This window comes from Amphimedon queenslandica, unplaced genomic scaffold, assembly GCF_000090795.2.
Source record: "Amphimedon queenslandica unplaced genomic scaffold, v1.1 AMPQUscaffold_13271, whole genome shotgun sequence".
In the NCBI taxonomy this organism is placed as follows: domain Eukaryota; kingdom Metazoa; phylum Porifera; class Demospongiae; order Haplosclerida; family Niphatidae; genus Amphimedon; species Amphimedon queenslandica.
Window position 1 is genome coordinate 56,388 of NW_003546493.1, and position 26,838 is coordinate 83,225.

Below are 26,838 nucleotides of genomic sequence, written 5' to 3' on the forward strand. Positions count from 1 at the left end.
ACCACAAGCATGACAAACCTCCACAGCCCATAAATGATTCAAAATCATAAAATTCTAATCCACTTAAAAAACATTCTTTAAAATAAAGTATATATATATATATACATACATACATAAACATGCATACATACAATAGGGAAACTGTAATTAAAAAGTGCATTTTAATTCACACACATCAATAATAAAATAATTTTTCACTGGCTGTTACTTATAGATGCAACTGTTAGATCTATGTCACTCATAATCGAATCAAGTTCTGATAGATTCATAAGCAATGAATCTTTTGAAACAGGCTTTGAGTGTTTCTTTGCTACAGAAGAAGTAGTAGAGAGAGAATCAGGAGAGAGAGAATTCTTAGGAGATAGCAAAGACTTAGAAGCCGTCTCTACCATAGGAGTTTTAGTTGTTGGAACGTCAGAATTAGGAGATGTCACTGAAGGGCTTGTCACAGAACCAGAGGATGTGCTTCTCTTTGACTTAGGAGCTATAACAAGCTCTGGTGGTGGAGACTTGAGAGGAGCTATAGACTCACATTTAGCTGCTGGAAAAGGAGGAGGGGATTTAACTCCAGGCTTAGGAGCAGCTGGTGGCTTTGTTGGTGACATTGGAGGAGATTTCATTCCAGGCTTAGGAGCAACAGGAGGCTTTGTTGGTGACATCGGAGGGGATTTGGCTCCAGGCCTAGGAGCAACTGGTGGCTTTGATGGTGACATTGGAGGGGATTTGACTCCTGGCTTAGGAGCAACAGGAGGCTTTGATGGTGACATTGGAGGGGATTTGACTCCAGGCTTAGGAGCAATGAGGGGAGGTCTTTTAGATGGAGGTGACGTTGGGCTAGTGGTATCAGAATGTGATGAAGGCTTCTTTGATAATAAAGGTGGTGGCTTAGAAGCTACTCTAGGAGGAGTAGCAGTAGTCGCAAAAGAGAGAGGAGATTTTTGTCTAGACGAAAGAGGAGATTCTGATACAGCTCCTTTAGAAGTAGACTGAGGAGTGTTTAAAGAATGCAATGGCTTTCCAGCACTCAAAGAAGGAGTTCCTGAATTATCTGTGCCTCCAGGATTGGATGGTTTTTCAGAGATAAGTGATGCAGGGGGTACAAAAGATGATGGTTTTGGAGGAAGCAATGGCGGGGGGCCACTGGGTAGTCTCGGACGAGTATTAAATCTTTTAGTATCGATTCCTGTATTTCCATCATCTTCATCATCTTCTGAATCAGTACAATAGTTGAGTGCCTAATGAGAGAGAGAGGGGGAGGTAGAGGGAGGACATTGATTAGATTAATATCTTGGTCATTGTTTGGATATAAACTTACTTCAAGCTTCTCATCCCTCTCATAGTCGTCCAATGGGAAGTATCTCTCAATGAGATTGATAATGGCTGGAGTGGACAATACACTGAAAACCAGTTGATCAAAGAAACTCTTATTGTCCCCTTCCTCTAGCCAGCCACGAACCGAGCTTATTATATGACTAGGAGGTACGTGTGCTGCTAATATAAAGCCTTCGACCCAAATTACCTGAAAAAGTAAGAACAATAATAATAGGAAAGGAGGGAGAGTGGTTTTTACAATTGATTTGTATTCTTGTTCATAAGCTGTTTCTAAAGCACTTCTACAGCAACTGATAATATCGTCTTCTGAATCACCAAACACAGCATGACAGACAACTGGAGGAGAGAGAGAAAGAGAAGGGCGGATAAAAGGAGGAAAGATAAAAGAGTGATTTCATAATTTAGATAGGATTTTACACATGACTGTGGACATGTAAGGGGAATTCACAAAATACTTTATGTATGATAATCAATTACTACCAAAACTTCAAAGGGTTTGCAATACTATGCTACAAAAACTGTCCTATAACTAAGCACAGTTTATTCTCAGTTCAATTATGTAATGTTATTACTCAGACACATACCTTGAGCTCTGAGGTTGTGTCCACTGGTTACGATGTTCTCACCAAGCGGGGGATGGTCAGCACTGCTCAGTTCATCCATTAGTTTCTCACCACCAGCTCTGAGAACAGTTTGTACTAGAAGAGAAGAAGTAATAGTGAGAGAGAAGATCAGATGGGGATTTATTTAATTTTCAGCTACATTCTTAATAATTCCAACATAAGTAAAATTTGCAATTATTTCACAATTTTTTACACCTTGTTAACACCTTGAGGTGTAAACAAGGTGACAAAATTAATTTTGAAGAGAAAACAATAAAATATTAATTATTTACCATCAGGAGTGCTCCTCAGAGGTATGAACAACATGTCGCAATGAAGCTGTGTTACATCATCACTGGTGATTGCTAGGATCTTGTTCAGCCTTCTTTCATACGGGTATATGTGAAGAGATGACTCTTCATCAGAGAGAGACTCGTGTGACCAGGCACTGACATCAAGAGATGACGGAGAGAGTAGAGGCACTGGAGAAAAGGGAGGAGTGACCACTGATGATACTTCACCATAGGTAGACACTAATTCAGATAACTGCTTTTGACGGTCACGCAAATTTTCCTACAATGTGTGCAGGAAATAATATAATACTGATAATTAAAATTCCATAGTAGATCTAACATGATAGCATAACTATGAACAAAATGTAACTGTATGTATAGATACATTAATGAGATAATGTTCATGTAAGTACATTCACAATAGCATTATGATAATAGACTCCAACAGGGTGTGTCACATTCTTTATGTATAATGTACTTACTCGACATTCCACGCCTTTAGCTTGAACCTCTAGTCTATGGACGCCATCAACATATGCCACAAGTAGATCCAGTCTCCTACAAATAATACAAATAATTGATAGTATTAATTGTCATGTGAGATATACATGTATTATGCTTACTTGTCCTTTTCAGTGTTTTGTATCAGGTCAACTATCTCAGAGACCCGAGCCTGACTCACATCAATATCGTTGATTTTGAGTATTTGGTCCCCTGGATAGAGCCCAGCGACAAAGGCAGGGGATCCTGGGGCCACGTGCTGTACAATGGCACGAGGAATGTTACCTTGGTCTTTATGAACATCATAACACTGTGTGTGTGTGTGTGTGTGTGCAAAATAAAACAAAGTATATTATAAGGTATAAAACGCAATAATACATAAACACAAAGTATAAATAAAATAAATAAAATTAGTAGTTTTGCTTTAATCAAAATATTATGATAATTTGCTCTTCATATACACATGCATTTTGGAAGCAATTTTAAAAATTTATAAAAAATCCCAACTTAATTGGACTCAGTTCAAAGTTTCTACACAACATAAGTACATGTATATGCATTTAAAAAATTATAAAAATGAAAAATTCTTTTCTTGTTTTTTGCCAAAATTTGGCTGATGACCCTGTACTGTACTATATAGGATGGTTGGCCCAATTTTTGAGCAACTTTAAAAATTCATAAAAAATCCAAATTTGATCGGAATTAGCTCAAACTTGCTACACAACATAAGTACATCATCATATGCATCAGAAAAAAATTATAAAATTGAAAAATTTTTTTGTCATTTTTGACAAGATTTGGCCAATGACCCTGTACTGTAGCACAGGGCAATTGGCCTGATTTTTTAACAAGTTTGAAAATTCATAAAAAATCCAAATTTGATCGGAATTAGCTCAAATTTGTTACACAACATAAGTACATGTATATGCATCAGAAAAAATTATAAAATTGAAAAAATTTTTTCTTATCATTTTTGACAAAATTTGCTGTACTGTAGCACAGGGCATTTGGCCTGACTTTTTAACAACTTTGAAAATTTATAAAAAAAATCCCAACTTGATCAGAATCAGTTGAAACTTTCTACACAACATAAGTACATGCATATGCATCAGAAAAAAATTATAAAATTGAAAAATTCTTTTCTTGTAATTTGTGACAAAATTTGGCCAATGACCCTGTACTATTATAGTACTGGGGTGTTTGGCCTGATTTTTGAGCATCTTTAAATTAAATAAATAGCTTTCCTAGCAGCTAATCTAATGAGCCCCTTCCACTTCCACATTTCTATACATGTAAGCATTTTTATACATGTATATGTACCAGAAAATATAATATAAATAGAGAATTAATTTCCTTTTAGCTATTCTTGATGAACTACCCAGTACTAGGGAAGAGTGGGCAGTTGATTCATCTAATAGTACTCCACTATATATAAATTCCCCTTTGAAACCCTGACCTTTTAATCGCCTTCACTATCACTATTATCACATCATACTATTACTCTAGTGTCTGTTTTATGTATGCAAATATTAACTAATATACTCACAGCAAGATGAAGTCCATATTTGCTCTCAGTTGGGTCCAAGTAAATGTGTCTCTTCACTCTCTTTGGAGGTGCTTGAATGTATCCCAATCTAAAATGTACATGTGTGCATGTAAACATATTTAATGTACTATACACTACATAACTATGTGTATACTAACTATGTGTACTATGCAACCAAAGTGAAATAATTCTACTATTTTTTGCACATTCAAGCTTCAATTTAGTTAATGGTATAATTATTACATTTTTGATCCATCGTAAAGGTTCCTTGAACTGAATGAGCGTGACTCGAGTCTCTTTCGTGAAACTATCTCGCCTCCTTCTCCAAAAGCACTGTGGCTCTTTGACTTTAGACTAATAGGGAAAGAAAAAGAGAGAGAGGGAGAGAGAGGGAGAGAGAGGGAGAGAGGAGGGGGAAAGAGAGGGAGAGAGGAGGGGGAGAGAAAGGAGGGGGGAGGGAGAAGAGGATGAAAGACAGTAGAGGAGTGGGAAACAGATAATAGGGAGATACAATAAATAATACAAAAGCTTACTGAGATGGTATTGGTGATGAATAAGACTTCCCTAATGATTCACGCATTGGATGAGTATCTAAAATAAAAACAAGGTAATTACAAAGTACATACTATTAAAGCAATATTAATATTATACTACATCTAACTGAAGTTAAAGGTTAATATTGGTACAAGTATATTTATAAATTACAATCCTTGCGTAAAATAACTAAGTGTTTTTTGTAATCATTCCATAATTATCAATGGCTGTATGGCTCTACCTGGCTTCTGGGTTTCATTTTCAAGTTTCTTTGATGGCAGAGGACTAGCTTCTTCACTTGTTGCTCCAGATTCGTCTTCTACACAATAGAAATGTATGCTAAACTTGAAACATACTCACAACAACAACAACATAATGGACTAGATTGTGTTTTGATACATTATATTGTATGTACATGTGCATGTAAGTGTAAAGATGCTACTGTTGTTGTTTACGTTTAGTGTTTATCTATTATGTACTCACTGCTTTGTTTTCTCTCAGTTTCTTCCGATTCAGAATCTAAGGAATAACAGGATGCACATTAACTACTAGTACACATTAGCTCATCACCTGTCCATTCATCCCCTTAATTACCAATTATTAGATACACAAACAGTACATGTAATATACATAGCATGATTCTTAGGATGTGCAACTAATGCATACAGTAACAATCAACCCTTTTCTAGCTGATTGTTTCTCCACCCCCTCTCTCTCCCCCTCTCTCTCCCACCCTCTCTCCCACTCTCTCTCCCACTCTCTCTTAATTCTCTATTCTTTTGCTAATAAATTTATACCCGATGATCCCTTTCTAGCTAAACTACACTAATAATCAACCCTTTCTCTCCCCTCTCTCTCTCTTAATTTTGCTTATTTATACCTGATGATGAGTCACCAAAAGTAACTTCCATTCCTCTTGATCTAATGGCTTTACCAGATATGCTAGTAACCCTTGATCTCATGTCTCCAATGTCATCATCAAACCCGTCACTGCCTGATGGTGGCTTCCCGACTTTCTTCTTATGTCCAAGAAGATTACTACGAATACGCTACAAGAGAAATAGAATCCATACATAATGAACAGTGACAGGTAGTGTGAACAGGTACAATAATAGTGAATTGTGCCAGTTGTATAATATTATAGCAAGGCTTGTGATTGAGCTGTATTGCTGCATAATGTTGTTATTACTTTTACTACTCAAATGGTGCTGTACTACAACAGTGACTATTACTACTAAATTGGGTCGTGTTGCTTGTATTACTTACTCCTAATATTCCTTTCTTTTGGATGTCTTCAGATCTGCTTCTTGACTTATTTTTAGACGGAGACTTTGGCAACTCTTTAAACGTTACATGCTCTCCCCCTCCTCTTCCTCCTCCTCCTCCTCCTCCTAACTTTCTCTCGAGAGTTGAAGTTGGAGATGGAACAACTTTTAAAGTTTTGCTCGGTCTTCTCTTTGGAGGATTATTAATCTCAAAAGCACTGTCATCCTCTTCCTCGAGAACACTAAGATCAGGAGAATGAACCTGTACAGGCACAACGATACCAATAAAGAATATGAACACAAAGCATCATAATAAAGCATTATTGACACTATATTCCATTGTGAATGGTTTTATGTATTATAACATTGTAAAATAAATGTATAATGCTTTGTGTATGCTAACCTCTTCCATTCTCTCCAAGTGTTCTTGGATAGCTTCATCGTCGATACCAACTGGGAGTGAAGTGGCCCTACTCTGACGGGATTTATCTAATGAGCTCTCAATCGGTTCATTCTCATTGAGACCCCGCCCGTGATGATTCCTCAATAGTTGAGAAGGTACGGAACCAATTTCCAATGAGGATGGTGGCAGCATGTCATCTTCTTCTTCTCTCCGGGCTGGAATATCAATACCAGGAGTAGTGGTGGTCTGTTTCTCATCAGCACTAGTGTTAGTTGGGTCTGCAGAGGAAGGATCAACTTGACTCGATGAGTTACTAGGAGAGAGTGAGCTAGTGTAAGAGTGGGACGAAGTCATATCAAGATAAGATGAAGCACCTCCTTCCGTTGGAACAGCATCTTCCACTTGAGAGACGCTAGCAGGGGATTCCTCAGGCTCGTTGTATCCATCCTTGGGAGGAGAGGTCTGGTTATTGTCAGGGGCAACAGTGCTGGTGTTGTTTGAAGCAGGGTTGTATCCCAGGGCCTCGTTAGCATAAAGTAATAGGACAGAGGGAGGGATTGAGCCAACAAGAGGGAAGCTGTAGTTGGAGTTCTCCCTCTCCGAGTTAATAAGAACACGAACTCTCAGCCGAACCATTTCAATATCAGGAGGTTCCTCGGGATCTTCATCTTTATACAGCGGAGTGCCTACCGAGAGGCGGTGGAACTGCTGACTGCTTGGTCTCCCCTTGATGGAATCAGCATAGCCCCTAGTGGCTACCTTGTAGCTGTTGTTCCTACTGGTTTTCTGTGACTTCAATAAACTGAAGTCAGTTGTGGCTACCATGTAGCTGTCAGTCCGCAGTCGATGAGATGGGCTCTTTGATTCTTCATCTTCTCCTTCTTCTGTCTCCTCTTCATTCTTGTGTCCCTCCTCCTCTCCTTCTCCTTGATCAACATCTTCCTTCTCTTGATTCTCTTCATCTTTCTCTTTGCTATCTCCTTCAGGGGAAGCTGGTCCCTCTCCTGTAAGAAAGAGAGAGGGAGAGAGAGAAGAGAGAGAGGGGGGGAGAAAGAGGGAGAGAAGAGAGAGAGGGGGGAGAAAGAGGGAGAGAAGAGAGAAGAGAGAGAGGGAGGGGGAGAAAGAGGGAGAGAGAGAGAGTAATTGGAGGAGTGAATCTGAACAATAACATTCAACTATACAACAATGCTCATATAACTCTCTTGATACAATAACACACATTACAAATACACATGCAATTGAATAACAATAACTCACTGTATATATCAGTTGGAGGTATTTCTATCAGTTTGCAATCTGCTGTTCTTAGTGCCCGGCATTTATACCAACCATTGGGCAGTTTCTGAAGAACCTCGACCCTCTCTCCTTTCTTCAATAAGGACCACTCAACACCGGGAACCAAGTAATAGTCACTGAGTAGCTTTGTAACAGCCAAGCGACCTGAATACGCAATAGTAGAATATCAGTAAAAAGGAAATAGAGTCATCATACTACTATACAGGGAAAGGCAATGATGCTTATCAATTAAGATAGACCTTTTTGTCACGTATATTATTAGAGACAAACTTGTTGATATAGTGCTCGATAATTAATGACATAATACATGTGTGTAAATACAGGAGCTCACACTATTATAGCATTAATCACATTACAAGTAGCAACAGTGAGCGTTAATAGTACAGTATGGTATACTATAGTCATACTGATTTTATAGTTTGTTAGAGAAACACTTAATATATGCATAGCTCTGATACTCTTGATAATTAGTATACCAAAAACAACATCTTTATTCCAAAATGTTATTTAAACTAATATGTTTTGGTTATTTAAAGAACATGTATAACACAGATGCCAGCCGAAACTTGAGTCACAAACAAACAGGGAGACAGTACAGCCACTAACTTGTTCTATTAGTTGAGTCAGTCTTGCTGGTCCTTTGACTACCAGGGTCTTCAGAAGACACTGACTGGCTTACACGCTGATTAGCAGGCTCAAACTCTTTATACACTAAGATAGAGCAGAAATTAAAATCACATTATAATCTCACTAATGATACTAACTTATCTTAAAGAGGGTCAAAGCATATTATAAATGTATACAAAATTGATTGGGACAGATTACATACGAACACATACGCACATGAACAGTTATACATTCATTCTCATTCTATTGTGCGTATTTTGATAACAGTACAAGCATTGAAATAACAGAGTAACAAACAACACACAACACACAATTAGTTTTTCACATTCAATACAATACAACGAGGCACATTTATAATACAAGCACAGTGACTCACAGCTGGCTGTTTCGCCAGAGAAGCTCTTCATCATTTTGTCCAAATGTTTTATGAGCTCTCTCTTCCTCTGGAGCCTCTCCTTCAGTAGAACTAGCCTTGGATCAAGATCTGATAATGAAACAGCATAATGGCCACCATCAATATCAGTCTCATCTGAAATCAAAAAAAAAAGAAAAAGAAAAAAGTGAAAATAATGGTGTGAAAGAGAAAGAGCAAATCAAGAATAAAAAGAGCTTTGTAGTACATATATAATAGAAAGAATGTGCGTGTGACTATGTACCTCTTCCAAGGACTCGCACTGAATTCCTATAAGAGAAACAATAAGATTAAGAAACATTCCCACATTAGCTAACACTAACATGCCCATCCATTACATAAACAAAGAGGTGGAACTATAAACTGATCCCCTTCTTCTGCTTTCCTCTACCATTCAACATGATATACTATCTCTCCCCTCTCTCTCTTCCCCCATCCCCCCTCTCTCCCTCCCCCTCTCTCTTTCTCTCAATCTTAGTCTTCTCTCCCTTTATTGATTTCAGGGTTTTCTTCATCTGTTTTTTAACTATAAGTTATCATACTTACGTGTTGTGTTTACTCTTCTTGTTTATTGAGCAACGTGATGCTTTTATTCTGAAGAAGTCATTCTCTAAAAAAAGAAGAACACTCATGGATACGTTAATCTCTCATCAGTAAACATACCCTCTCCTTCAGCATCATAGGACAAGGTGTGTCTCTTGATGAAAGCAATCCTACAATGAAAAGACAATTACTTCATTAATTCGCTTTTGATTGATATTCTATAAATATTTTGAGTCAACATGATTCCATCATGTTGGCCAAGTGTGGTGACACAACCCTAATACTTCCAATACTTCTACTGTAACAATAGTAACATAACTGTCCATTTGGCAATGAATATGTATGCATTTATCGATAGCTACCTATTTACATCATAAAGGGACACAAAAGCATAACCTGCAATGTATATAATTATACATCATTAGTGATTTGAATTCAAACTGGCTTCAAAAAGAGTAGACTATATAAACATACCAGGGCTTATCAGTTATCACTACAGCAAATCAATTCATTTCAATTAACAACATCATAATTAGCTTCATTACATTGCTATTATTAGATGAATCATGATTATTATTTATTTATTTATTTATTTATAATAAATATTATAATTTGCCTACCACTGTTGCATCTGATGCTCAGAGGCAGCCTGAAAAAGAAACTCCATTTTATTAGTGAGTGTCAGACGAAACAAGTGCTTTCTTCTTTTATCAAGGTCTTTGTCTCTCTGGGAGCTGTAGTCTATCTCCAGGGAAGCTCCCTCGATGTCAACTGATGACAACTTGGTCTGTTGCTATAGTAAAGCAGAAGGTCAGAGAGAAAGGGAGACAAGTTATTTCAGAGGATGTAGACAAAACAAACTTAGACCATGCACCATAAATATGGTCATTATAAATAACAACACTAGTATTTATTATAAAACTCCATTACTACACTATAGCCTTGTATGCTTTAGATATTGTATACTTTATATATTATATTATATACTGTAAAATAAATAATTTGATATTATGATTGGACATTATTTCCTCAATAGGTTTAGGTACAGGTGAGGATTGGGATTCTATTTACAATAAGTGAATGACTTATTAGTCTCTAATAGGAAAGGGACAGTGTGTCACAGATGCAGGTAATAGAGTCCATGCATAACCCAATAATTCCTCATAATAAGGTTATGTTTAAATGAGGCTATCAGGTTTATTGTGTTATATAGGGTCATTATTGGTTGGTGAGAGAGAGACGGGGTCTAATCATCAACATGCATACACAAAGCCTTCTTTGGCTCTATTAATCTTACTCTGTTTGGTGGAGGATAAATATCCTTTGGCGGTGGCTCACCGTGAGGCTTTAAAGATATTCCAGCAACCTAAAAAACAAAGACAGTAGCATATGACACTCCATTATGATAACTATATCAATGCTCTTCTTTTCAATGGCATTATATTGAACCATCAATATCTCAATCCAACAATAATAATTAAAAAGTCCTTCTTTCACTTTCTGGTGATTTCCAGGGGCCAGTTGAGATTAGATGGAATGAAAACTGTAAGTGAAGTGTGTACATGTGTACACTTGACTTTCAAGTACACAATAGTTTTCATAATCCCAAGACATCAAAGCCCAATGCAATTATTCTAATAATGCACATACATTAGACAAGAGTTGGTTTTAGCTACAACCTAAGCAAATAACATGTCATAATATAACATTGAGAAAGAGTTGAAGAGAGAGAAGGAGGTTAAGACGACGTATGGACATTAGGCATAATGCTGTGGGGAATTCTGATGCTAAGTGCACGAAAGAAAGGGATTACCTTGTAAAAATCCATCTTTTTCTCTTTTAGCTGACACCAGACAGTCTGCCATTGCCTATCCTACAGTCGTGTGTGTATGAGAGAGAGAGAGAGAGAGAGGAAAGAGATAAGAGAGATAAAGAAATATTAAATATAGTAAACAGATGCCACATCATTATCATTTTCAGGCATAATGCATTTACGTACACAATAATTACACAAACAAGACTCATACTTGTTGTCCCTAGACTTAATTTCAAAAAAACTTTAAAAATAAAAATAGACAAAACCTTTCATTACTACAAACACACACACACACACACACACTGCTTTCTCTATGACTCATAAGCATGAGTCCATCATCACTGTAGGGTGCTCTTCCTACTAGTGACATGCACTTAATATGCTAGTAATTACTTTGAACACTATACAATTGCAGTTAAACAAGATAAAAGGCAAGCTATGGGGAAATGGATTCAAAAAGTCCAAAACAATAGGGAAGGTTAAAAGGCTTGGGTAGCTGGCATCATGGATAATTGAAGAAAGAATGAGAAGTGTCAACAAAAGAATAAATGCAAGTACATAGGCACAGTACAGTGAGCTAATGATCCTTAACTAGCCAAGAATAAGCTATGCCAACACTTCACATATTTATTCAAAAAAGCATATAATACATAGGAGAGGGAGCACTTTGTCTTATGATGGCAGCTAATTAGGCTGGTATCAAGAACACTAGCCATCACACACTAATGTTAATTAAATATCAATTTTCATTATCATTCTGATATGTGTTAAGCTAGTATGAGAAGGCTTTATAAGGGATATAATTGTGACAAGCACAAGGTATCTTGTGTCAGTACAGAGTGGCTTTATACTACGCATGTATACTTGTCTTTTGTTGTGTAGTAATACATTATTACAATATTAATAACAGACATGCTTACTTTGCTTCTCTTCCCGGTCGCCTCTTGGAGGATCTTCTTATTGAGAAAGCCAGACTGCAAGGGATTGGAAAGTAAAGGCGATGCTAACATATTAGCTCTCTTGCTGTGCACTGAGCAGAAGCGAGCAGCAAGTCAGTCTCTTTACTCAGACACACTCGCGAAATTATCACTTTTTTACCGGAAGAGAATAATTAATGGGCGCGGCTATGAGCCACACCTTGTGTTCATGCATGCTCTGCATGCAGGCTGCTCAGCTCGGAGCCAACAAGGCCCGACATTATTATTATGAATTACTCACAGGAAATCACTGTTTGCCTTAATCCAACTCTTTTGGCTAACCTCGAGGAAGTGAGGCTCAATTTTATCCAAGTAGTTTAACCAATTTTTAAAAACAAAATAATTATTATTGATATTCCTTGCAATCAAATGCTATCTACATTTAACTCAAAAATCATTCAAAGAAATGTAGACCTAGTCTAGCAGGATGTGTCTAAAAAATGTAATGTAGTACTGGCATCATTACACTAGTAATGCAATATCCTTTGTTCTGTGAGTCGTAATTTAATACCAATTAAATTTTATTTGAAGAATTGGAGCTCACTGTCAACACAATTATAACTTATGAGTGCAAGTTAACACCTTGATTCTTAAGTAGATCAGCACTCACAAAATTTATTTAGTTCCGCTAATGTCAGCTATATAGTACTACAGTATTATGATAAGCAGTAGCACTGTAATGGCAACACATCTGTTAGCTGTGTAAACGATGCCCCTCAACATTTCTAGTGAACCATTCTATTCCCAACATAACAAGAGAAGTTTGTTTCTGCTTCAGACCAATGGGAATACATTGTATTGGGCCTTTAGTTTGAAAACAAACTACTACTCCCTAACTTCCATATCTACTTTTTATCCTCTTGCCCTTAGCTTTATTGCTTTCAAAGTTTGAACGCGCCATTTCCTCATATTTTATACTAACACCTTGTAAAAATATATACCACATAAATATGCAATCGGTGCTTACTTAGTAATCTTTCCTAATTATTATAACTGGCAACAAGGCTTCGTGTCACACTTCAAATAACACACTACTTGCATACTAGACATACTTGAGCTCATTTGAAATTAATACATTACTAAGTGATCACACATTATGTCATGCACAGCAGAGCTTTATAGCAATTGACATGATAATAAATGATCAGTGTAAGTCAATTTAAAGTACTTACTGATGGAGATCCTGGGTCATAATCACTAATGGTGTAAAGACTTGAGCTTCCTGGCATTGATAGCCTTTTGGTTTTCTTTGAGCTGAAAGACATGGTTCAGGATTGACTTAAACTGCAAGAGCAAAATGTTACAATATTAACTTCACTAGGTCTATGCTTGATCAAAATCTACCTTGCAAGTATAGAAGTTCACTGAAAGAAACTAAACGACAAACAACAATCTTGAAAATGGAAGAAGAGAGCCGGGCCATTCAGCAAGAGATGCACGAAATTAATAATGGGTAGTGCCGCCGAACGACCTACGCATTAAGCCACACCCACGCATAGCTGCTTCGCCCACGCATGGAAATTGCAGAGATAAAGCCCCTCCCATTGCATTAAATCGCAGCTCAGCGAGGCAACAAGCATTGAAGCAAGCAATCAAGAGAACTCTCTCAACTGCCATAGTAGCTATTTCTTTTATAAATAAGTAGGAGGGTTGGGACCAAATGTCTACGAAGGCACCCATCAAAAGGAGTGAATCGGCGAAAGCAGCCAGCCGTGGCCACTATCAGCAAAGAGCTGTTACTAAAGAGAAAGACTGCGACAGCCTGTTACTGATGAATCCAAACGCCAGCGAAGACGAGCAGCTCTCCCCTGCTTCCCCAGACCTCCACCTGGCTCACAGCGACTCCAAGGAGCGCTTGGGAAAGGCTGGAAAGCCTCGGGGCTTTCTCAAAATGCTAGTCGGTAGCCTCCGTGGTGGAAAACAAGGACCTGCACAGCTGGACCTCGAGGGAGGAGGGTATGGATCAGAGCCTGTTCCACAGACTGAACACCAACATGGATCTTTATCTGATACAGAGGAAATTGTGAGGACTTGACACACATATCACATTGCATGTCGGAGTGTTGCACCTGTACCTAGAGTTCAGGGCATGTTGTGGGTTGTGTCTGCATTATAGCATAACAAATTCACCCTCTAATGGTAATTTGTATGTTAGCAAGTGAGTAAGACAACAAGAACACTGTTGTTTGTGTCGTCTACACACTCCATAGCTCAATATTCCCTATGCATGCATTTGCTTTGCATGAAGGCCTTGGAGGGTTTACATTTCAGGATGTTTTATTTGAAGTGATATCACAATATTATGAATTTTTATAAAGTGTTCAAGGCTGATATACCTCATGATAATAACGATAGTATTATGATGATTTGTATGGCCATTAATTTGATATCAGTCTCAGAGTACAATAATATCACTAGCATCTCCCTATCTCTGTCTAGCCGGAGATGAGGTTGTACAGTTAAAGTGTACACTAATTAGTAAAATATTTTAAAAGAAAAAGTCTACATATTTTACTTGTGATGCACACACACACACACACACACCAGATGTTAGCCACAAATGACAGAAAAATAATTGTTTACACTGGCTTAATGCCGGCACACTTTATTATCATTGCATCTGCTGATCTGTTAGTTGTTTATCCTAATATATACATTTTCATATGCTTCCCTATTTTGAGATTGTGAAAGCTGTTGCTGTTGATGTCAACAGAGTAAGAAAGAGAAGCAATTGAGCCAATCGATCAATACAAAAACACATAACCCCGGGACTGTCTGTCAACAGTGTCGATATGTTTGATTTGTATTCCACAAAACACGGGACGGTAATGAAGCTTTTACCTTCATTGAGTCCCTTACACACCTCAACAGTCGAACAACACTAAAACTACACAGACACTATAAAAGAGCTGGCCAGCTTGGACTCCCTTTTTCAAGTATTTACATTAAAGCAAACTTGATGCCAGCTAATAGTCAATACAACAACACTGAAGAGTATGTTAGTTAATGAATAGTCAATAGCTAAAAGCAAACAAACCTCGTATTGATGAAAAACAATTGTATTTACATTTAACATAGAGCGAGTGTGAATTCCTACTATCAGACACATAGTCTGCTGTACAGATTTTGGTGAGTGAGTACAACATTATTGCTATGTGTGTGTGCATACGTTGATATTAACACTCTCTACATGCATTCTCACTTTGTATGTATGTGTGTGGTACTTGTAAGACATGATTAAAAGAAATCGAACAAGAATGGGATCAATTCATCATAATGAAATTACTCACTGTACAATGCATAGCTTCTACTGATACACAGTAAGTACTACAAGTGAACAAGTACTACAAGTGTCCAGTGCTCCTACATGGCTTACCGTTTTGTGTATCGCATCGCAGCTAGTCCTCTACCTAATATAGTCAGCTAAATGTGTGTGACAATATTTCTGCTATAGATTAATAATGTGTGGGCGCAAGTACTAGTACAATTGCTCGTAGTAGTTTACCTGCTTTGTAGCTCATTGTGTGGCATAACAAACTTTAATTGTGGTCCAATGAAGTCACAACCGCTAGCAGGAACATGTCTTATGCATGACTTTGTGTCTTAATTATCAACAGAACATGTACACGATTATAGTATCATTTACAAGTATTTTATAATTATGTCAATATTGTTGGAACTAACCTGTGCCTATATTGTGCATGTGTTATTGTATGAAGATTACAGTCTTTCTTTCTCTTTATTATGTAGAGTTTCTATGCTGAAAATGGAGAAGAAAGACCAAAGAGGTAAATCAGTTGAAAATTGAAAATATTTGATAAATAAATGATTTGTGTACATAGGATATATCATTTAGCAACATTACCAAGGAATGATTGGAAGAAATTAAGAACGGATAAAAAGCCTCAACTTGTTTGGCACACAAACTCGTATTCACCCGAAGACAATGGCATACCAGAAGACAGCACTACAGATGTAAGAAAATAATAATCTCTCTCCTCCAACATTCTCTTTCTCTGTTTAATTTCCTTGTTACATTTTTGTCTTCTTCCTCTTCCTCCTCTCTTCTTATTCATTCTTTTATTAATCATATCTCCTCTTATCCTTTAGTCCTTGCCATCGTCAACACTACAAGACAAATCACCTCCAGCGATCAGTCCAGCTCAGAGTGATCCCGTTATGATGTCAGCCAGTGAGTCTCCTATTCTCTTTGAAACTGCCGTACAATCAGCAGACTATCATTCCGTGGGACTGGAGGCTCTTGAGATGCTCCACAATCAATTGGAAATACTGGTAAGAGAAAAACAAGATGATTTGTATTCGATCGTACAGTCAATCAAATTCACCACATCAAATAGAATCGGATAAATCAAATATGATACACTAGTGTACAATCATTAAAACGCTATACTACATACATGAATGAATGAGCTTTGTACAGCGTGGCAAAGCAATGAGGTGTGTAACTACTCTCAGTTGACTCCTCCACTTAGCACCTACATGTATAAATTGTGTACATGCACACGAAGCTGTAGTGTACATGTACATGTACATGTACATGTATGGCTCAAATTACATAATAACTTTTGTACTTGTAGGTGAGACAAGACTGTGACGAGGAAATGGGTGACCTAATGCAAGATAAAGGTACTAAACAGTCCAGAGCCACCCACAGTCAAGCACACACACAAACACATTATCCTAATCCCTACAAGTGAGGGCCTATATAGTAGAATTACTGTCATTGTTTTTAAACAAGAAGACCACACAGAATGCAGCAATGACAACAGACTGATATTGATGTGGTTAATCAGCCATAAGACTATAATAACGGCCCACAATCTCCGCCTTTCTTCTCTCCTCCTCCTTCCCACCCTTTTATTATTCATTATTGTGGCTCTCTTCCATTTAGTTATCGAGACACTCCACAAACAGAACAATGACTTACAGAGATCTCTTGAGTGTCTACAGAGTTCAGACCAGCATCTCCGTGTCTCCCTCAAGATGGCAGAAATGAGAGCACAAGAGGCTGAGATCAAACTCCAGCACAGCTCTGATCGCTGCTATAAACTAGAGAGAGACTGTCGTTGGTTAGAGACCGAGTTTAAGATATTATATCAGAAGTATCACGAGTTACAGAAGCACCTGCAAAAGAAAGCAATACTCAATCAAATGGCAATGGATCAATCGATGCCATCAGTAAGTGAAATTAGTAGTTGTAGTAAAATGTGGCTATTAGCGTTAACTTTGTTATCTTGCATATAAAATGTCATGAATGTTGATATTTTAAGGTTAATTTACTCATTCACTCACTCAGATTAAAAGTGGTGTACCATTATTCTAATTGTCTTACTCATGCAATGCCAGGAATAGCACATATTCTAAGTATGAATTCACAAAACAAAATACAATTAAGTAATTTGACCTTATGAATTAGTATGCTTCCACTGGAATGAAGATTTGAATACTTGTTTCTATTATTTTATTTTGAAATAACAACGTAATAAATGTACATAACTCACTGATTATATTTTTTCTTTTCTTCAATTAGAGACTGCACAGGAGACCTAATTCAGCTCACACTGTCACAACGAGGAGGAGACAGAACTCGTTTGATACCTTATACCTACCTCCATCTTTAACATCGCCACAAAGACACAACAGCACAGAGGTGATTCACAGTAGTCACAGTCACCACACACTGCCTCACCCTCACCAGTCTCACAATCAGAACAGTACTACCACCACTCAGCATCAAACAGGATCAAGCACACTGCCCAGACACCACAGTGGTAGTATGAGTCACACTGAGACTAGAGTATGATCCATAGAATGTGTTCATGCAGTGATCATTGTTATTGTGTTTATTAATTATTGTTTGTCATCATGTCCAAGTTATAATTGTTAATTAATATCAATCACAAAGTTAATACTTACATCATGCAAACAAAAACTACACAAAAATAATAATTTCTTTACTAGTCAAAAGGTACTGCAATAAAAGATAGATTTAATATTTTATAAAATATTCACTAAATTTATCAATGATATCTTCTGGAGGATTCTCTCCCCACCCAGATTTCAGAACCTTCCCGTATTCAGCAACATCAACTCGTGGTCTAGCTTCATCACGGAATAAAGTATTGAATTCTTCAAGCTTATCCTCATCAACTAATACGTAATGCCAAGCTGGACGGCCTCGATCTTTACCTGTTACTTTGAAGAGCTGGTTCTTTGCCATCAACCGATCACACCATTTAGAGGATATGTCACATGGACCTGATTCACTGCTACAGCACAATACTCTAAAATCACCCCATACTGAGGTTTGACCTAATGTCATGGTCTTACAACGAAATCTTAAGCCATCACTGACAAAAACGCCTTCTTTAGCAAAGCAATTAATGGTAGCCTTTTCATTTGCTTTACAAGAGGGGAATATCTTGAGTAATATTCCTTGCTCTCTAGCATGATGACCACAAGCAGGGATACCAATCTCATCCAGCTTCTCAGCACACTGCTTGATCCAATTACCAGAATAACTGCAATCAGATATAATGGTGAGACGCTTTCCTCTCATGTGATCCATGTAGAGACCAAAGACATCTTGAAATGATATGACTCTGTCTTTGAAACACCAATTACCAGTATCCTTCTCACTATGACCAGTATACCAAATGAGAACTATATAAAATGGCAATATTGATTGATAGTCTTACCATTAATCCTAAATCTTACCTCCTTCTTGTTGGCTTGACAACATAATTTGTTTTATTCTTTCCATATGTTCTTCTTTAGAAAACTGAACACCAGGAAAATCAGGGCAGACATCTTTCAGAAACAGTCCTTTGTCTTTACTACAAACATCAAGCATATCTTCCATTTCTTTCCGAGCTAATATCATTCTATTGCTATCATTGTCTTGTTGTTCCTTATAAGTAACTTCAATAGAAGGATCAAATTGATCTCCATAGGACGAAATAATCATCCAATCCATATCACAAGTAGGTATATGTCTCCAGGCATTCTTCTCTTTTGATTCATCTTCCTTTGATTTCTCTTCCTCAATTGCTTTCTTTGATGCACTGGTATCCTCATCAGCCTTGAATACCCCCACTCCTAGCTTATTTGTTGCTGCCAAATCTTGACGTTTCAAGTTTTTCTCCTTGTTTCCAAGCATTATATCATGCACTATATTATTATAGGAGGAAATGTCTATGGAACAGTCATCAAATGTAGGCAAGGGACGGTCAAAGAGATTATTGGGATCATTCATTGCTAACTGTAACTAGATTCAGTGACAGCCTACTTCAGAATCTACAATAGACAATAGAGCCCTGTAGTCTAGTGTATATCCTGAATAATTAATTCTTATAACTTTATTGAGTCAATAAAAACGTAATAAATTATAAATTACATTTTGTTTACGTCACTTATCGTCAAGTCAGCTCAGATCATCATGATATGTCATACCGTATCAGCTATCAGTATCACTGAAATCATCAGTTCAGCAATAGATTCATTACACAGATCAGATCGGTGATAAAAGTAGTACCTTAACTTGCATAGTCACGTCACGTGAGCGAACACATGTTTCTCAACTAATCTTTTTGTTCCATAGAAAAATGGTGAGTTATAGAGTAGTTAGACCCTCATCTATCTTCATTTCTAGACTCAAAAGAGAAGGAACTGTGGTCGATCAAAGCACGGGAGAGGACACGTACAACACGTGAGGTGTACCAACTGTGCCAGATGCGTACCAAAGGTAGAACAACGACCTTGTGTGCTTTTATACTTGAAATCCTCTTAGGACAAAGCCATCAAGAAGTTTGTGATCAGGAACATAGTTGAGGCGGCTGCTGTGAGGGATTTAGCTGAAGCTTCAGTATATGACAGTATGTTAGAACACTGTTAGTCTCTACTTTATACACGTGCCCTTAGGCTATCCTCTTCCCAAGTTGTACCACAAGTTGATGTATTGCATCAGTTGTGCTATCCACAGTAAGATAGTCCGTAACAGGTCAAGGGAAGCTAGACGTGATAGAACACCACCTCCAAGATTTAGACCACGTGTAAGTTATAGAATCTTTTTGGCATACATGTATTGAGTTAGTCAAAAAGGGGGATGGGTCTGGCTACACGAGACTAGTATTGAGTTGCCTCGTTGCATGTATGGAAACTTTTTAAGGGATAAAAGATTTGTGGATCTGCCCCAAAAATAATTGTCTTGATTTAATTTTTGTGAATCAGAGCATTCCGCCATTTTTGAAGTTGCTAGAAAATCTGGCCAATGACCAAAGGCTATCCTTTGGTCTTTGGCCAAATTTTGTCAAAAGAGGCTAAGTGAGAATACTCCATTATCCTGATACATATACGTGTTCTTATGTTGTGTATCAACTTTGAGCTAATTCCAATCAAATTTGGATTTTTTATGAATTTTAAAAATACCATGTACTGTATTGTAGTGCTTGTCAGCCTCATGAAGCATGCTGTTTAGCTCACTGGGTGTTTTATTCTGCAAGTAACTGAATTTTTGTTGCTTTTATTTTAAATTGTAGGTTGATGATCAGCCACCTCGTCAGATGGGAGGAGCAGGAGGAGGAGGAACTGGTGGTGGCAGTGGCCCCCAGCAACCCTCAGCTCCTATCAAGACATAGCAGGGAATTAATAAAAGAATTGAATTGTAGATGGAGAGACAGTTTGATATTATAATGTCTTTTTCAAGTTTAATAAATTAAAGAAATTGTGTTTCCTCACGTTTTCAAAGAATAAAAGTAACAATCAGAATTAGTAGGACTGTATAGCAGCTTTTCTCTTTCACTCAGCCTTAAATAATAACAGAGTATATGAGCATAGTCTTTTTGAACGAAAACACAAAGTTGGGCTTTCGCACTCCCAAAAACAAAGTTCGACCATAATAACTGGCCACACGTGGATTGTGGATGATTTGGTCACTTGCGTAATAAACTTCAAAGCGTTATTTACATCAAGAGGTTAGATCATCTAAGCAATTTTTGCTTTTACGCCAACTATACAAAACTTCCTTAAATTCTAGTAATAACCATGTAGGAAGTTTTCAGTTTCAGATAATAAAATAAAATTGTGCTCTCATACACAAATCTATCAATAGTTCATTAATATCATACAATGTGTGAGTCTATTGGGGTCAATGATTCAATGGTGTGGCTCAATAATATCACGTGTTTACTAGTTCACCAAAATAAGCTGTAATGGTCTTCAGTTTCCTATTCATGAACTGTTGCTCTAGCTCAATTGGTTCACCAGCAGATACCATACTCATTAACTATGAAGGGGGAGTGTGTGTGTGTACAATCAATCCTTTGTATTCTTAATGGCAAGTATTACCTGATCAACTCCAATGTTCCTGGGTAGGTAGTAAGATATGTGTGGAGTGACTTGTCTTGCAACTTCAAATACCCTGACAGTGTGAATTGGTTAAGGAAATTAAAAAGTACAAAAGTAATAAATTATCATCAATATTAATATTAAGGATATCCATTTAATGAGACCATTGTTTCAAGGTCAAATACTTCGGCTGATAAATACTTTGGTCCACCCCACGGAGGACTAATGAACACTACATCAACACACTACAACATGAATGAAAAAAATAATATTTATTGTTTTTATTCATTTTATTTAATAAAAACAATTAATAATTAAAATTACAACAACAATAATAACAACAATATTATTATCATAAATCACAAAATTGACAATTACATGACCAGTGAAACTTTATTTGTGTGGTATTAAGCAAATAAGATTGGTTAGAATGAAAATGATTGAGTTCAAATGAATGGCTAACTCTACCTTCAAGTGTGGCATTATATCAAAGTAATCTCCTAATATAAACTCAATGCGATCAGCTACTCCATATATCTCAGCATTGTGTCTTGCACAAGCAATCTTCACTGGATCAATATCAATAGCAATCACTAACAATGATTATACAGAATAAATACAAACATTGTGTACATGTAATTCTTACCTCTTTCACAGGTATATGCAAATTGTATTGCATTGCTGCCCACGCCACAGAAAGCATCAACCAACAGGTCACACTGACACCTCTCAGCAATATGGGAAGCTATCTTCTCTGGTGTAGCACTAAACCAACCCTCTGAGAGAAAGAGAGAGTGAGAGAGAGAAAGATAGGAAGTAAAACAAAAGTTATCAAAATAAAATCTGTTGTACTCATCCTTCCTTACCGTGGTCTACTCTGATGTCATTATCGTACAAGGAAAATAGTCTAAACCTCTGAGACCAATACTTTGCCAGATAATGTTCCCTTGAAAGGGACGTAGCAGGAGGAAGATGATCCTTGAAGGCTACACTCTTACCAGCAAATGACTCAAACAGAACAGGATCAGCAGACGCTACTTCAACAGGATCAGCAGAAGGTGGTTCAGTCTGACTACCATCATCAATGTGCTCTTCCTCAGAAACAACAACATCTTCCCCTGCTTCTTCTCCTTGTGCTTCCTCCTCTTCCTCAAGCTGTGCCTGATGCGATTCGACTTCTGTGGTACTGGTATCAATCTCTGTAGTATGAGTCTCAGTTTCAGTGGAACGGGTATCAGTCTCTGTAGTATAGGACTGAGTCTGGCCAGTTGTGTCATCAACCACTTCATATTCTGAAGTCATGCTCACTGAGAGATCTGCTCCATCACTTGACATGTTCTTTTTCGATTTCTTCTTTTTCTTTGGTTTCTTCTTTAGGACCACAGCATTGTTACGCCTTGCTATTAGCTGCCCAGCTTTACTAACAATACCATGATTTATACTCTAATAATAAAAATAAATAAAAATAAAAATGGCACTAAATTATAGTACAGCATAGAATAGTATGATCATTTACTAATTCATCAGAAAATGGAGAAATTAAGGTAGCCATTTAGACAAAAATCATACACAAAATCAGTTCAATTTTCTACACAAGGTAAAACATGTATATGTGTATATTGATGATAAAAGTTATAAAAATGAAGGATACAATTTTTGATTAAATTTGACCAAATCCAAGTTTTGAACAACTTCAAAAATTCATTAAAAAATCCAAATTTGATCGGAATGAGCTCAAATTTGCTACACAACAAAAGCACATGTATATGCATCAGAAAAAAATTATAAAAATAGAAAATTCTCTCCTAGTCATTTTTGACGAAATCTGGCCAAGGGATTTTGGCCCAATTTTTGAGCAACTTCAAAAATTCATAAAAAATCTAAATTTGATCGGAATCACCTCAAACTTTCTACACAACATAAGTACATGTATATCTATCAGAAAAAATATAAAAATAGAGAATTCTCTCCTAGTCATTTTGACAAAATCTGGCCAATTATCCTGTACCATAGTACAGGGATTTCGGCCCAATTTTTGAGCAACTTTTAAAATTCATAAAAAATTCAAATTTAATCAAAATCAGCTAAAACTTGCTACACAACAAAAAGTACATGTATATCGATCAGAAAAAATTATAAATATGGAGAATTATCTCCTAATCATTTTTGACAAAATCTGGCCAATTACCCTGTACTATAGTACAGGGTTTTGGCCAATTTTTTGAGCAACTTAAAAAATTCATAAAAAATGTAAATTTGATTGGAATCGCCTCAAACTTTCTACACAACATAAGTACATGTATATCTATCAGAAAAAAATTATAAAAATAGAGAATTCTTTCCTAGTCATTTTTGACAAAATCTGGCCAATTACCCTGTACTATAGTACAGGGATTTTGGCCCAATTTTTGAGCAACTTTAAAAATTCATAAAAAATTCAAATTTGATCAGAATCAGCTAAAACTTGCTACACAACATAAGCACATGTATATCTATCAGAAACAATTATAAAAATAGAAAATTCTCCGCTAGTCATTTTTGACAAAATCTGGCCAATTACCCTGTACTATAGTACAGGGATTTTGGCCCAATTTTTGAGCAACTTGAAATAATTCATAAAAAATCCAAATTTGATCGGAATCGCCTCAAATTTTTTACACAACATGAATACATGTATATCGATCAGAAAATAATTGTAAATATGGAGAATTCTCTCCTAGTCATTTCTGATGAAATACCATGTACTACTAATATTATAGCAGCATGTCTTTTAAGGGGTTTAGGCTATTGTTCCCCACATTAAACTTGATTTACAATACGGCCACATGGTCCTAAGGCCCAGCCGTAATACTATCACAAATCTACAACAAATATCTTTGTTTCAATTAATATTACACCATTCTTCACTATTGCCATTACATATTATTACCATTACCTTATCTAGTCATTGGGTGTACATGTATGTAGTCAATACTATATCAAATGGGACTTTCAATAATGCAAAACTAAGTCAAAAGTTGGCAAGATCAAGTCAAAACATTTTAAATTCATATTTACCAATAGTTACACAGTACAGTATACTATGTCAGATTAACTCTAGTTTAAAATGGCTCCCTCTACTTATAAATCCTTGCAATCCTATTACTACAGCTCACCTCTTGCTTAGAAAGTCTTGATGTTTGTGACTGTCTGTACAATTTGAAGAGTAAGTTTTTGAACTTTCTAAAAGGAAGCATAATAAATCATTATTAAGAAGTGCATGTACATGTACCTTGTATGAGGATTAACTCCAACATCAGTCCCAACATAAAATCCTAAGTTCTTGACATTATACACTGCCCTCTCAAGCTCAGTGTAAGGTGAGGTATGACTCGATTGCCCCTGTAATTATAGTCTCATTAATAAAACTGATTATATTAATGCAGTAATGTAAAGTATGGCAATGACAATCATAATAGTAATATTGCTCATAATTTCTACTCTATTTAAATTATGGTAATAATTATCCATATTTTCTAATGCCCATAGCTCAAAATCTCCAAATAAATTAGGTTCAATTTTTCTGTTATTTTAAACTAGTCCCTGTACCTTTAATGTAGGAGTATCCTCATTCTCATTGGAATAAACATCAAACTTATCTGTCGAATCCTCAATGACATCAAATCCTTCATCTCCTTCTCCTCTTACTTCCTCCTCCTCTACTCTTTCCCCAATACTCAGTTCTGGTTCGCTAGTGTCTTCTTCTGTGAGACTATTTTGAGTGAATACCTCAAACGTGTACCAGTAGCAATTGTTGTAGAACTCTTTCCACAAGCAGAGAACCTCTTCATCCCTCATACTAGCAATATAACCAATGACATTTGAATACCCCTCCTCTGTATTTATTCTACTGGCAGCTTCAATAATTTCTCCTTCTTCTACTGCCTCTGTCTCCTCTAGTCCAGCTGCTAATGTGGTTTCTCCAACTAGACCAGACTCTACATTACAATGTTCATGATTCCCTCCTTCAGCCTCAGCCACTGGTTGGTCCTCTTCCCTCTCAACAGTTGCTTCCAATTGCATTTTTCTCTCTAGAGACTCACAGAGACACCCAATACCGCTCACCACCTCCACATGCTTCAGTGGTATCTTTGGATAATGCTGTCTCCATGATTCAGCCAGTATGGCTGGTCCATTAGTCTCCCAGTAATACTGCCAGTTCTTGTCAGCGTATGCTCTTGCCTTTATCTTCAGAGCACGGTATAGCTTCATTTCTTCTTTGGAAGCCCTTCCTTTCTTCTTTTCTTCTTTGGAAGCTACTCTTCCTCTCTCTTCCGCTTCTTCCTCCAGCTCTTGTGTTCCTGTTCCCTCCTCACATTCAGTGACTTCAACCGCCTCCCATTGGCTGGGTAGTCCAGCTGCCCTGCCCTCCCTCACATCGTCCCAGTTAATATCAAACTGCGTCACATCAATCTGTACATCTGAGGCAACTGATGACTCATCATCGCTCTCCCCGCCTTCTTTTCCTTCTGACTCAATCCTATAGTCCATCAGCAGTGGATTACTATCATCACTGCTTTCATTCTCTCTTGTCGCATTCATTTCTTGTTCTATTCCTTCACCCTCTCCTTCATCTGATGGACCCATCATATCGACTGGTGCACTGACGACTATATCACTTGCTCCAGTATCATCAACTGCTGTATAGTCACTGCTCATGTTAATTGATAAGTCAGCTGGTGCTCCTACCGCCCACTCGTTTGATGAAGCTCTAATGTTCTGCCTCTTTGATCTACTGCTGGATCTTTTATTAGAACCATAATGATAGGCACCATCATCCTACACATACATGTACAATAATAATAATAATAATAAATTGTGAGTTGCCCACAATTTAATTTTACATGTACATGATTAAAGCATATTCGAGGTTTCCCACAAAGCATGCTAAGTGAGCAAAATACTTCATGAGTTGACAATTAAGAACTAATAAATACAGTTATTGAGCAACTTTAAAAATTCATAAAAAATCCAATTTTAATTAAAATCTGCTCAAACTTTCCATACAACATAAGTACATGTATATACATCAAAATAAATTTTTAAAATGGAGAATTGTCTCCTTTTCATTATTGACAAAATTTATGGTCGTTGGTTGAATTTTTGAGCAACTCTAAAAATCAATTAAAATCCAATTTTGATCATAGTCCAAAGTTTCTATACAAATACGTTTTGTAAGTATAATTTATAATTTTAAGTATCAGGAAAAAAATTAAAAGGTTGAGAATTCCCTCCTAGTGATTTTTGAAAAAATACTACATGCATACATAGTATAAGAAATTTCGG

The 26,838-nt window shown here is 36.9% G+C and overlaps 5 protein-coding genes across 6 annotated transcripts in view; 2 read left to right on the forward strand and 3 right to left on the reverse strand.

Annotated features, from left to right (window-relative positions):
- Positions 1 to 47: 47 nt before the first annotated feature.
- Positions 48 to 13,602, reverse strand: LOC109583893 (uncharacterized). Of its 2 annotated transcripts, XM_019999400.1 has the most exons (28): positions 13,492 to 13,602; positions 13,320 to 13,431; positions 12,091 to 12,144; positions 11,168 to 11,227; positions 10,652 to 10,720; positions 9,975 to 10,147; positions 9,475 to 9,524; positions 9,358 to 9,421; positions 9,056 to 9,081; positions 8,776 to 8,928; positions 8,379 to 8,483; positions 7,734 to 7,916; positions 6,477 to 7,480; positions 6,075 to 6,335; positions 5,689 to 5,857; positions 5,292 to 5,327; positions 5,050 to 5,127; positions 4,808 to 4,865; positions 4,518 to 4,628; positions 4,275 to 4,362; positions 2,851 to 3,038; positions 2,710 to 2,785; positions 2,228 to 2,507; positions 1,917 to 2,030; positions 1,571 to 1,668; positions 1,316 to 1,519; positions 785 to 1,235; positions 48 to 730 (listed from the first exon to the last, which is right to left on the reverse strand). In XM_019999400.1, exons 2-28 carry the CDS (start codon positions 13,410 to 13,412, stop codon positions 195 to 197), a joined length of 4,782 nt encoding a protein of 1,593 aa, XP_019854959.1. In that variant the 5' UTR covers positions 13,413 to 13,431; positions 13,492 to 13,602; the 3' UTR covers positions 48 to 194. The 2 variants fall into 2 exon arrangements, with proteins under 2 accessions (XP_019854959.1, XP_019854958.1); XM_019999399.1 differs by having other exon boundaries at positions 48 to 1,235.
- A 99-nt stretch (positions 13,603 to 13,701) lies between these two features.
- On the forward strand, positions 13,702 to 18,086 carry LOC109583894 (uncharacterized). Its single transcript, XM_019999401.1, has 7 exons — positions 13,702 to 14,170; positions 15,898 to 15,935; positions 15,990 to 16,122; positions 16,258 to 16,440; positions 16,746 to 16,794; positions 17,060 to 17,346; positions 17,699 to 18,086. Exons 1-7 carry the CDS (start codon positions 13,808 to 13,810, stop codon positions 17,969 to 17,971), a joined length of 1,326 nt encoding a protein of 441 aa, XP_019854960.1. The 5' UTR covers positions 13,702 to 13,807; the 3' UTR covers positions 17,972 to 18,086.
- Positions 18,056 to 19,488, reverse strand: LOC109583895 (uncharacterized). The gene is made up of 2 exons (XM_019999402.1): positions 18,886 to 19,488; positions 18,056 to 18,831 (listed from the first exon to the last, which is right to left on the reverse strand). Exons 1-2 carry the CDS (start codon positions 19,421 to 19,423, stop codon positions 18,158 to 18,160), a joined length of 1,212 nt encoding a protein of 403 aa, XP_019854961.1. The 5' UTR covers positions 19,424 to 19,488; the 3' UTR covers positions 18,056 to 18,157.
- A 203-nt stretch (positions 19,489 to 19,691) lies between these two features.
- On the forward strand, positions 19,692 to 20,921 carry LOC100632456 (40S ribosomal protein S26-like). The gene is made up of 5 exons (XM_003388278.3): positions 19,692 to 19,775; positions 19,820 to 19,912; positions 19,958 to 20,042; positions 20,089 to 20,219; positions 20,706 to 20,921. The coding sequence occupies exons 1-5, from the start codon at positions 19,773 to 19,775 to the stop codon at positions 20,802 to 20,804; spliced, it is 411 nt and encodes a 136-aa protein (XP_003388326.1). The 5' UTR covers positions 19,692 to 19,772; the 3' UTR covers positions 20,805 to 20,921.
- A 292-nt stretch (positions 20,922 to 21,213) lies between these two features.
- Positions 21,214 to 26,838, reverse strand: part of LOC100633218 (trimethylguanosine synthase-like) — a 7,516-nt gene continuing 1,891 nt past the window's right edge. Inside the window, exons 4-12 of the mRNA XM_019999403.1 lie at positions 25,102 to 26,331; positions 24,785 to 24,894; positions 24,669 to 24,735; positions 22,380 to 22,956; positions 22,160 to 22,291; positions 21,982 to 22,106; positions 21,664 to 21,758; positions 21,514 to 21,592; positions 21,214 to 21,451 (exon numbers count right to left, since the gene is read on the reverse strand). Coding sequence (XP_019854962.1) covers positions 21,344 to 21,451; positions 21,514 to 21,592; positions 21,664 to 21,758; positions 21,982 to 22,106; positions 22,160 to 22,291; positions 22,380 to 22,956; positions 24,669 to 24,735; positions 24,785 to 24,894; positions 25,102 to 26,331 — 2,523 coding nt within the window. The 3' untranslated portion in view covers positions 21,214 to 21,343. The remainder of the gene's footprint in view (positions 21,452 to 21,513; positions 21,593 to 21,663; positions 21,759 to 21,981; positions 22,107 to 22,159; positions 22,292 to 22,379; positions 22,957 to 24,668; positions 24,736 to 24,784; positions 24,895 to 25,101; positions 26,332 to 26,838) is intronic.

What these genes read in the sequence shown, in the direction of transcription:
- LOC109583893 (XM_019999399.1), bottom strand. Translation starts at nt 13,412, where the DNA reads ATGTCTTTCAGCTCAAAGAAAACCAAAAGGCTATCAATGCCAGGAAGC. An exon ending in TTTATCCTCCACCAAACAGA is followed by an intron (nt 10,148 to 10,651) that starts GTAAGATTAATA and finishes GCTTTACTATAG; the next exon opens with CAACAGACCAAGTTGTCATC. An exon ending in ACTTGGAGAGAATGGAAGAG is followed by an intron (nt 6,336 to 6,476) that starts GTTAGCATACAC and finishes GTGCCTGTACAG; the next exon opens with GTTCATTCTCCTGATCTTAG.
- LOC109583894 (XM_019999401.1), top strand. Translation starts at nt 13,808, where the DNA reads ATGTCTACGAAGGCACCCATCAAAAGGAGTGAATCGGCGAAAGCAGCC. An exon ending in CAGAAGACAGCACTACAGAT is followed by an intron (nt 16,123 to 16,257) that starts GTAAGAAAATAA and finishes CTTATCCTTTAG; the next exon opens with TCCTTGCCATCGTCAACACT. An exon ending in TGACCTAATGCAAGATAAAG is followed by an intron (nt 16,795 to 17,059) that starts GTACTAAACAGT and finishes TCTTCCATTTAG; the next exon opens with TTATCGAGACACTCCACAAA.
- LOC109583895 (XM_019999402.1), bottom strand. Translation starts at nt 19,423, where the DNA reads ATGAATGATCCCAATAATCTCTTTGACCGTCCCTTGCCTACATTTGAT. An exon ending in GTCAAGCCAACAAGAAGGAG is followed by an intron (nt 18,832 to 18,885) that starts GTAAGATTTAGG and finishes CATTTTATATAG; the next exon opens with TTCTCATTTGGTATACTGGT.
- LOC100632456 (XM_003388278.3), top strand. An exon ending in TGAAGCTTCAGTATATGACA is followed by an intron (nt 20,043 to 20,088) that starts GTATGTTAGAAC and finishes ACGTGCCCTTAG; the next exon opens with GCTATCCTCTTCCCAAGTTG. An exon ending in CTCCAAGATTTAGACCACGT is followed by an intron (nt 20,220 to 20,705) that starts GTAAGTTATAGA and finishes TTTAAATTGTAG; the next exon opens with GTTGATGATCAGCCACCTCG.